Below are 11,679 nucleotides of genomic sequence, written 5' to 3' on the forward strand. Positions count from 1 at the left end.
GGGGGCAGAAAGGAAAAGTCACTAAAGAACTCACTTTTGCCATGTCTAACCAAAGATTTTGGGTCAGATCATCAGCTAGATCATCGTAAAGTTGTTTCGATGATCTTAAAGAAGCTATGCCAGTTCATACATTCTAAGGACTACTCATTATATTATGAAGAGTTTTTACCCCATCCATCTTTGATAAACACTAGCTGTTTTAGAACTGATCTGTAAGTCATATTTCAAGCCTATAGTCATTTAATTTACTCTTTCTCCATGCCCCCTTTAACTTTTTCCTTTAGCACTCCAAATATCCCTGGATACACTGGCAAGGTTCATTGCTCAGCAACCCACCCGGCAAATTCTAATCTTCCATCAACAACCCCATCAATAATTGCATGAATGCATGGACAGGTATGAGGTATATTTCTCAGCTTGTTCAGAAAGATTACGGGGAAAATCCTAATTGCATTTATTTAGTTAAAGAACAATTAAATGTTAAGCATGACATTCCATTGGCTTAAAAAATACAGAACATTTGGGGTTGGATCCCACCACATTATTGTCATGCTAATCTGAAATCCTTTTGAGGTTTTAGAATTTTTTTTGAACATCATAAGGTATGTATTGGGAAGGTACCTTAACACTGAGGTAAATCATGATTTCTAAATGTGGATTATTTCTACACTGAGAAATCTTTTCTTTAGCTATGGTCACTAAGTCATGGCTCAAGTGACTGGTTTTTTTGATTGATTGATCTGTGTGTGTTTTGGAAGAGGCCCATGAATGTTGAAGTTAAAAATTCCCAAAAGAAAAATGTGTGGTGTTGTGTTTCCAAAGTGGTGTTGGCAGACTTACAAAATGGGTATTTGCTATACAAAAATAGTTGTTAAAAATGGGTGGGTTTACTCAGAAGGCAGTGAGAGGCAAAATCATGCCATGTCCCACACCGATGCAGCCCAGGACCCTGTGACTATGGCTACCTCATGAAGTGAGTGAATAATCTTTATTCTCTCTTGCTCTTCCATACAAGGCTTGTTAAAACTATGGGCCAGTGTAAGTATTTAGGTGTCTAACTCTTGGTGGTTTCAAAAGAGCTGGACACCTCAGAACAGCTGAAAACCTGTTTTCCTTTTGTTTACACAAAGAGCTTCTGACATTGGCAAAGGACCAACCTAGCCTTTCTCCCGGTAGCTTCAGCATAGCTTAATAACTATTTGTTTCCCCTCTCTCCTTTATGATTTTGTGCTTTAGATTCTGATTTCTTGTTACCCATGATGATCTATGACATGGTGACACTATCCCAAGTTTCCATGTTTTCCCGAGACCTTTATCTTCCATTAAACTATTTAATTGGCCTTAGAATTCTGTTCACAGCACATCACACTTCTTTTTCAGCACTGCCAGTGAAAAGTATCCAGAAAAGGCATGAGGAGCTTTAGGGAGCTGCCTGGCTTTTAAAGAATTCACCTCGTCAAGTGTTTTGTCGTTGTGCAAAATGCACTGACTTCCATTTCTGCTGCCCTCCATCCGTTCACCTCTGCTCTTTTTCTCTTGTGGTTATACTTAGAAAATAGGCAGTCACCTGTAGTTGCAGTTTGCTGTTGACAGGGAATGAAAATACGCAATGGAGTCCTGAGTCTACAGGCTAATAAAGCTGAACTCAGAGCAGCCTGATGCAAGACTAACTTGCTTGTAAATGTCACAGACAAATAAAAAGACAAGTGCATCTTAGCAAAGATCATTGACAGACTTCAGACAGATACACGATTTCAAGAGCAAAAAGACAGGCGCCACTGTGATCTAAGAAAGGAAAACACATCTTTTACTTCCTTTTACTTTCTACAGGTGTTACTGTGGGTGTAGTTCATAGTCGATGAATTTTCTTAGTTTTTAGTGGATAGCAAGAACAGGGTTCTCACTCTGTGCTAATGGAGACTTTCCAGAACCAGGACGGAATCCCCTGACTTTTGAAGAAGAGTGTGTAGGAAACAGATAGCAAGCATAATCATACCCAGACATTGTAGACCAGGTTTTACCACCCTTTTTCTGAGCTGCGTGGTACATTCCCCTGAGGGTAGAACCACTGGTTGCAAAATTGTAACAGTCCTATTTTACTTTCTCTGGGGCTACTTGTGGAGTAAGATAGTGTTCACTGACTTAAGATGGAGGATCGTAGGCCTCTGTGAAACTACTATGTAAAACTATTAGGGATGCTGGGAATCTCCCCCCAACATTAGTTAGTAATGCCCATAAAAGAGAGATGTTTAACGTTTCATTCCTTCCCTTTGTAAAATAAATGATAAAAGTCCTGCTGATTTCAGTAATCACCGCTCAAGCTAGACTGTAGTGGAGAGGTGAAGAGAAGAGAGGTTATTCCTGGAATTTGAGGTCAGACTACCCCAATTCACTTCCACATGCTTTTCATGTAGGACATGATCTCATTCTTACTGTTTTTAAAATGGTGACCCCTTTTTTTCTCTCTTTGATCATTCTCAAGCCATGACTGTAATAATTTCTCAGAGTAGCAAGTGATTGCATGTGGTAGATGTTTTTATAGCTGCTTTGTTTGACACGTCTACAATACACAGTCAGCCTCCTGAAGACAACTATGGGTATCAGAGGGAGTCTCTTGTCTACTGCTAACATGGTCTAATAAATGTTCCTGTCAAAACTATCAGCAATATCAGATAGACCAGGCAGCATGCAACCACTTCTGCACTGTATTTCTATCGCATGGAGCTTCCACAGTATGTGGGGCAAAATCCTTTATACTTGTTTTAAGCATTCTGAACTCAACAGGATTGTATAGGATATAGAAAAGAAGAAATATGGTTTCTTGATCTTCAAATATGAATAGTATTTTAATATGTCAAGCTTTATTGATGCATTTTTATTGTATTGTTATTTCCAGGTAATCCCAAGGTGAAGTCAGAAAATTAGGTTTTGAAGTCCTTTAGTGCAATTAAATTCTGGCAGCATTGTTTAGCTTTTGCATAGGAAGAAATGTTTTATGTGTTGTTTTGTGTTTTGTTTTGTGTTTAAATGAACTGTCCATTGCTACCCAGCAAACACAAATCCATTTGCACCACGAGCTGTGTAGAAATGTGTTTGTCTTGCCATAGTTAATATAAGGTAGTACTGGATTTAGTTTGATTTTAGAGAGACGGATTGCACCTTTTCAGCAAGTTGCTTTAGAGATTTCAAAAAGGATCTTTGGGTCAGAAGAAAATACTTTTTGTTTGGAGAGTGAGTGAACATAAGACTCTGTGGTCAGTTCTGTGTCAGCCCTGCTTTTGATTAGGTGTTTTGCAGCAGAGGGGCTACACCAACTTAGGCTGTAGATATAAGATTATTTATAGTGCCTTTTCCCGTAAAAGATTAGAAGAATATCAGAAGTATAGCATAAATTGTTCCCTCCCAGACAGTCCCCAGCATATTTTCTAATCCCCATCCCAGTATTCTGTACCACGAGGACTGGGAATCTAAAGCACGCAGGTCATGGTGCCAGCAAAATGTTTTTTCTAGGCCTGAAAGCCAAACCTCCAGCTTCACCAGAGTTAGCCCTCCAGGCACCACAGGGCCTTAAGTGCTTGAATGCATTCAGCATGCTCATGGCAGTTCTCCACAGTGTGCAGGTTAGTTGTGAAGCAACTGTGTGTGTCCAAGAAAGGCTGAAAAGAGGCAAGAGGCAGAACATACCTTTCTTACAGCTGCTGTAGGGATCTGTCTTTCAGCACGTTGCATATACCCAGAAAGTAAGATTTAAAACTCTTAAGAAAATTTGCCACCATTGTTCTTAAGGGGGCTGATTTTAATACTATGGAATATTGCTAATTATTAATACTCTCTGAGGCCAATGTGCATAACTGTTTTTGAAGAATGCAGTGAGAGGGAAGAAGAGGGAATGTTTAGCAATATGAGAACACATTTTAGAAGTCTTTTTTTCTCTGTCTTTTTGTGACTGCAGATACATAGCAAAACACAGAAGCGTGTCTCAGTATAATCACCAGCGACCTTTTTCTCAAATGGTGACTCCAGTTAGTCCTCAGAATTCTTTCAACAAGAGAGAACGAGAAACACTTACAGTTTAGAAAGTGTCAATCCTTTTTACCTGCATAAATGAGAGCCTCGGTGTCTGACAGTGAGGAGGAAGGAAATGTGTGAAGATGTGTGGATACTTTAAATACGGAACAAAAATAAAATAGCATAGAAGTGGGTGTTTGTGGTAGTCCTTATTACATTATTCTCATATTTATGACTTACTAGCACTGACAGTTAAAACCATATTAAAAACAAGAGGAGTCATAAGTCAAAGGCTTGAAACTTGCTTTCTGTACTGGATTGCCTTGTTAACTAAGGTAGAAAATGATGCTGTAGCTATTCCATCCATTGACATAAACATCTTGTGTGTGTATATATATATATGTATATACACGCACATGGAGACACACATATGTAAATGTATTATTAACTAAGAAATCATTACAGAGCAGCAGCCCTTCTCACCAGCTGTCCTAAGTGTGCCTTGCAAAAGTGGTTAAATGTCACAGAGTGAGATTTTAATCTTTGTCTGTGCTGGCTCTGTGTGTAGTAGTGAATAAAAGGAGCCAGGTTGTTCTCTGGTCTGGAGGCTAATTAAGACTGTGTGGCTTGCACCCATGCTTAAATTCTCTTATGCTTAAGAGAATTAAGTTTCTTAACTGAAAACGGTTAAATAGGGAAGATGGAGGACCAGTACTTAAGCCTTTGTCTCGGCACTGTTTTGTTTTCTGGAGTTGGTGTAGACATCACGAGGAAGTTGGATCCCTGAGAAAGAGAAGACCACATGCGAATTTGCAGTTCAAGGAGTTCTGCTGTGCTCCAGGGGCCAAAATAGTCCAAATATAGTTTATTCTAATTTGGACAGCCTGGCAGCTTGCTCAGAAGTTTCTGTCCTGAGGTCTCTGGTGAGTTGTATTACCCAAATCATCTATATTGCTGCTCTGTTACCTCTCCTGCTTGCTTTTCTCCAGTAGGCTTTTGAGGTACGTATGTGTGTAACACGTTTATAAGAAATAGCTTTCCCATATCCAGTTAAGGGCTTTCTATGAAGGATTATAAAATGTACCAATGGCGAAAGGCCTTTTCAAGAGCAGACTGAAGACTCATTGGAAATACTGAAAAGTAGGGAATATAAACCACAGAGCCAGAAGACAGCAAATCCACAGAAAGAACTAACGTCCCTCAACAAAGGGGTTAGATCCTCAGCAACAATAATGGGAGTTGAGCATCTAAATCCCTGATGCTGCTGTGCAAATCTCAGTCGTGCAGGATATACAAGCCCCTAGGGAATGTGAGATGACAGCTAAGCAAGACAAGCACTGACACTAAGGTATACCATTTTTCCTAATAAGGCTGTAGAAGTTTGTTTATCCTAAAGTGGAGCAGAAATATTCCAGTTCTTGAAATGTCTGACCTAACGCAGAAACTACAGCACTTTTAGCTCTCTGTATTTTCATCATGCACGAAACACTGATACCTGATTTTTTAAAAGAGATGCTCTCATCTAATCACTTTCTCTATATGCATTAAATTAGAACTTACGGGTACACGTGCAAAATTAAAGCCTATGTACAGGTACAGGAAGGATGCAACCAAGCCTTTTGTGCTTGTCCATTTTGGAGCTGCACATGTATTCAAGTCAGTGAGTATTTTAGATGAAAACGCAGTCTCTTTTGCACATTTGGCTTCTTATGTCCCATTGAATTATTATGTACCGTATAAAAATATTTGCAGATGTGTTACTGGTTACAAAGGCTATGTTGTTATATGCTTGAGGAGGACTCCAATTAAATCTTTCAGAGCCCCAACTCTGCAGTGCAGAGAGAGTGATCTGACTTTGGGTAAGAATGTAGGAACTGTCTTTGTGCAATGCAGTGCAGCATCACAGGCTGTATCTTGAACAGAAACTTAAATTCCATTCAAACTAGCAGATGAAAACTGATCACATTTTAAACCAGCAGTGGGCTGAGAATATTGACTGCAAAGACAGATGCCATCACTTGAGTAAGTTCAGATCGGATGCTTTATGTATAAAAACATTTTACACGTGACATAATTAAAGCACAATAATCTAAGGAGACGGGAGTTATATTTAAAATGGGGCAGGTTCTCAGCTGGATAACTCAGCATGGTTTTCTCTGACTTTACAGATCGGTTAAGAGCCAGAATCTCTACATCTAATGAGCGAAAGCTGTGTGTTAGAAATCCTCTAGATAAATCAAAATTGTAAAAAAAATTGTAAGGATGATTTACACTTCTCCATACTGCTAGATCAAGATGAGGAAATGTATAAAAAAATAAACAGTGGGGAGGAAAGGTATTTTTTAAAGTCAGTTTCTAGTTACTTTCAGTTTCTCTGAAAACTTGAACAAAGGGCAACAAGCTCTTGGGCTTAAAGAGCAAATGGAAGGGAAATGCTTGTATCCGAACTATAAAGTCCCTCATTTCACTTAAAATAAACTAATTAAAACAACAAAAAGCATATTTTCAAACTGTTTTTCCCATTAATAAGTTCTTATGATTTTAACAAATCTATATTTTGATCGTAAAATTATAAGAGAGTATTCCCTGAAACCTCAAGGAGAGAAAATTTTCATGTATTGAAACAGAAGAACTTAAAAAAGTGATAATTAAAAAATAGGTATGTGACATAATCAATACAAGGCCTATTCCTGTTTGTACTGGCTGCAATAGCATTGCTCTTGGTAGTGAAGACAGAAGGGGACTCTTGCCATCATGTCAATCCTATAAATAGTACCACTTGATTTAATCTGAACCCTTCTAAAGTCATGTGATTCATGGTATGGTGCACTGGTTATTGCTATTTTAAAATTTTCTGACTCTTCCATACCATCCTAAAGAGAAACAAAAAAACCCCTAGAATATCCTTTCACTTGATAATGTGGCACGTGATATAAAGTATATGATATGAAGTATATGAAAGAGGGTTGCTATTAAAGAATCTCAGTTTTGCCTCCAGTTGGAAACCAGTGAACAAATACTTTGGTTCATGGCACAACTTCTGCTTTCCATCTGTTAAACGCCTTGCTGAATCATAGATGTTGTTAATCTATACACGGTGTTCATAAAGCAGTCAAATTTCAAGTCACTAAAAAGCATTTTTGGATCTGTTCCTTTGAGTTATGGCATCAACACCTAGATGAACAGGAACAGAGTTGGCTTCCGGTGTGTAGTAAAACCACTGAAAAACAATGCTGCCGTGAGAGAAATGGTTTCCTGGGTAGAATTTAGTTGCTTTTCCTTCTACAGACTTCTAAAGGCTTCTGAAAGTGTAGTCTTCCAAAGCAGAGCATTTACACCATGCAAAATATCACTACATTTGCAGCTTGTTTCGCAGAATTTCTCTTTATAAGCAGCACGCTTTGGAAGTTAAGTGATTTGAAGTCATTTTGTGTAATGTAGTTGTTAGCATAGGGACTGTGCTTTTAATATGATCACTTCAATGTACACAGTAAATAAACGTCTTAAACTATTCTATTTCTTTCTAAATATCTCTAAATAATATCTATATATTTTTTGTATGCATAGCTACTAAACCCCTTCAAATATATTTTTGCATTTTGTTGAATGGATTGATCATAAAGAAACATTTTGACATGGAAAAATAGGCTACAACAGAACAATTATCATAACTCTAGCTAAAGTTCATATCTTTTTAGACTAGATTCTTTTCCCTCTTGCTCCTTTCAGAAATATGCATTTTAAAAAATTGGTTTCCTTTGGTTTGTTTGTTATTTTATTCCTAATGCTTCTCATCTGCCATCTAGTAAAGGTCATAGAAATATTAATGTACTTCCAAAGCAAGAGGACCAAAAAGCTTTGCTTTCAACATAGCTTAGAGTATGGGGATGCAAATTGCAAAAAAATCAGTGGCCTGTATCTTCTCACAGAATTATTTAGTAATGAATATACCAAGTGAAAGAGAAATGTCTGTTGGGTAAACAATACACATAAACAACTTCATGGTAGGAAAATAATATGATATAAGAGGCTGTGGTGATCTTAGCCTGAAATCTTGAAAATGACTGGAGAAAATAAGGTACTTATAGAGGAGACAGAAACCAAAGGCATATAATAACTGGAAACTTCGTTTTGTTTCACTGTAGATGGAAATATTTTTTATTTAATAAAATACAATTGAAAATAGAAAAACATCGTGACCAAGTATACAATTTGTGTTGCTTTCAGAAATTATTTGAGAGATAAAGTATGATTTACTTGGAGAAGTTTGGCAGAGCAGAGGAGAAAACAAAGTTTAAGTGGGGTATTCCCCTCCACTGGTGGCTAAAAGCTCCTTGTTTCAGGTCTCAGGATCTCTCGGCCACTACCTCTTTTCTTTCCCCCCAACTATGCGGGACTCAAGATCCTTGTCTCACACTTTAGAACAGGACTCTCTGTTTTCCCCAGTGTGCAGGAATACAAGTCAGCCCTGCAAAGTGTGTATCGAGCCAGCGCAGAGGAGATTGCTCCCAAAATACTGACCTATCTTGGGCTGAGGCAGGACGGCTGCTTATCATCTCATCCATGGTCCATTTGTACTTAGAAAATATAATTGCTGGCTTTGTAGTAAGGAGTGAGGACACCCCTTCCCTTGCAAATACTGTTGTGTGACATTTAATGACGATAAGAAGTCAAGACTGCCTCAGTCTTCTCTGAAAAAACAGCAGCTCTGAGATCAGCCTGAGGAAATGTGTCTCAGTAAAGGCCGAGAAGGAAAATAGCCACCCAAATCATCCCCTCATTTACTAAATTTGATTTTCATTGGGGGGGTTCTCAGAGAAATAGGAATTGGGCCTAAAGGTAATTGCTTATGGGACCTGACAAGGCCGTTGCTGCTGCTGTGTGCTCATTACTTAGTCTAGTAATGAGCATACATTGTATGTTTAGGTCATATATATATATACATGTAGGCCCTAAAAGTCAAAGGTCTTCAGGGACCCACGTTCCACTTACTGCTGGTTTCGTTTGTCTGCATGTGCAACTTTGGAGCGTCACTAACTCAGCAGCTGGGCAACATTAGAGCACCGTAAGTGGTGTTCTTTTCACCTTGGCTTATACTGCAAACCTCTGACAGTGTCCTATCTCTGCTACCATTAAACAGATAATAATCAGGTTCCATCTTTAGATAAAAGGCATTGTATGGCTCTTTGTTGTCATTGTGCATGAAACAAATCTGTATGTGTAAATGATACGTACACTTACTAATTTAGACAAAGCTGAGCACAAGCACATTGCTGGCTCTCAGTTTTAGAACAGCATACACCTTGCTGAATCCTGTGGTTAATCCTGTGTAATCCTTCTCATTTATATCAATGACCACTAAAAAACCTATAGATTGCTCGCTTAACACCACTTAAACTAGTTAACTGTTTCGTTGCTGATAGGAAGTCTAACAATATGCAAATATTGCAGTTATTCAGTAAAGTAAGAATGTATCTATTAAATCCAGACATTTCCTTCAACAAGAAACTTTGAGTATTCAGTGAGTCTATTACTTTTAGTTAAAAAAAATTTCTTAGACTTTCTCCTTAAAAACTGAACTAAGTTTCTTACAGGACCTCTACGCTTTTTGAAGAAAGAAGGTCCAATGTATTCTGCACAGGGTGAAAGAAAAACTCTCAGCTGATAAAATTACTTGCAGCTTTCTATCAGTTCAGTTCACCAGTGACTGCCAGTCAATTTGGCATAAAAAGCCTACCCAAGATCGGAAAGAAGTCCAGTCCAGTTAACCAGGCACAGACCTGAGAGTTAGAGCTTTCCAATTTACCTACATCATGCTCTCAGTTCTCTTTACCTTCATCTCCTCCACACACACACTCTCTTAGTATGGGGATAAAAGCACTTTGCTTTGTAAAGAAGTAAGAAAATCAAGGAGGAAAAGGGATAGACAAAACCTAAGTGCTCTTACTATTACTCTGTATTGAAATTAAAATGCGAGCTAATTTCTTTTCCTGCAAGCTCCACGTTGCTCTTGCTATTTCTCCGTTTGTCTAATTCCAGCCCTAACCTGAAGAGCTGTTAGTGTGAAATCTCACAGAACTTCCTAGGCTCATTTCCATATTTTTTTGCAGACAGCCTTGCGTGGGACAATTAAATAATTTGGGTAAGCAGTCACCCCAATCAAAATATTTTCCAGTTAATTAGCAGATCAGATATCAGTGAAAAAAGCATATAATTGTATTAGCCACCATCAGTTTGACACAGTAAATATGCTAGTATGTACACATCTCAAATAATGACACAGTCAGCAGGCTGTAAATCAAACTAATTTATACTTAAAATAATTAGAGAATAAAGGAGAAATGACTGGAATGACTGAAGATTTCATAGGAGGCAAGCCACATCACAAATGTAAGTGATTAAAAAGAGAAGTCTTAATGACAGCCTTGATAAAGCTGCCTAAATGCAAGGTAACTCGAACTATTTACCTTATCAGTAAACTGGACGAGCTTCAAGCAAAAAAAAAAAAAATTTGAAAAAATGCAAAAGCGTCCACTGACTTCAGTACTATCTAAATCAGGCTGCAGCTTTCTAATGGCTAAGGATTAGGTGCATGGAGGGCAATATATACCTAAAGCAGAAGTCAGGTGGGATTTAATTACTCAAAAACTGAGTTTAATTCTCCTCCCCACAATATACATCAAGCTGCGCAACTGCCAGCACATCCTGAAGTTGACCCTTTGGCCTGAAAGTTCCCTAGACACTGAGGCTGTGTCCACACTGGTGAATTAAAACACATCAAGGGCCACTTGATGGCACTTGGGTCAAGGAACGGCCAATATCTGTACTGTTAATTCGATGAGACTCCAAAACAAGGACGCCACCGGTAAGAAGAATTGGTAACTCCTGCCAATTTCCGAATTTATGTCTGAGATGTTTTTGGGTGGATGGAAAAGAATGCTGTTCGGCATGAACCAAAAATATGACAGATGCCATGCTAAAAATCTAATAGTACAGCTGATCCGGTTGTACAGCCAGGAACAGTCCCCAGTGGTGTTTAATTTGCTCACATAGACACAGCTGCAGAAATTTGCTTCAGAGCTTGCACAGAATTACCTGACACAGTGCACACATAAGCCAGATCAAGTTCCAGAAACCAACAATAACAATAAAGAAACAGTTTCCCCAAGCAGCCTGTCCCCTGTGAATTAGGGTATGTCCTTGGGAAGAACAGATATGGGCAGGATTCACAACTGCAACAAGAATAAGGTGGCCATAAGCCTCAGAAAAGAATCATGGAGTCATAAAAAAATGTAGTTTGGAGTGGAGCTCTGGAGGTCGTCCATATAAACCCCCTGTTCAAACTGAGGCCAACGGTGAAGGCAAAGCTAGTGGCTCTGGGCCTTGCTCAGCTGGATTCCGAAAAATCTCCAAAAATGGAGACTCCACAGCCTCTCTGGGCAACACGTACCAGCGCTACCTGTGAGCATCTTTTCCTTGTATTGTCTTTGTTACACTTTGTGACTATTGCCTCATGTCACTTGGCTTTGCACCTCACAGAAACGTCTGGCTCTGTGTCTTCTGTAACCTTTATTCAGTTAGTTGAAGACTGCAATTACACCCTCCCATCTGACTCTTTTTCTTCAGGCTAAAGTAACCCAGTTCCCTAGTCCTTAGGTGATGTGCTCCAGC

At 38.8% G+C, this 11,679-nt stretch overlaps 1 protein-coding gene across 1 annotated transcript in view; it reads left to right on the plus strand.

Annotated features, from left to right (window-relative positions):
- The window catches only part of CUNH7orf72 (chromosome unknown C7orf72 homolog), a 24,966-nt gene extending 20,890 nt beyond the window's left edge, over positions 1-4,076 (plus strand). Inside the window, 2 exon segments of the mRNA XM_019473030.1 lie at positions 285-419; positions 3,953-4,076. Coding sequence (XP_019328575.1) covers positions 285-419; positions 3,953-4,076 — 259 coding nt within the window.
- The last annotated feature ends 7,603 nt before the right edge of the window (positions 4,077-11,679 follow it).

This window comes from Aptenodytes forsteri, unplaced genomic scaffold, assembly GCF_000699145.1.
Source record: "Aptenodytes forsteri isolate BGI_AS27 unplaced genomic scaffold, ASM69914v1 Scaffold150, whole genome shotgun sequence".
Taxonomy (NCBI): Eukaryota; Metazoa; Chordata; class Aves; order Sphenisciformes; family Spheniscidae; genus Aptenodytes; species Aptenodytes forsteri.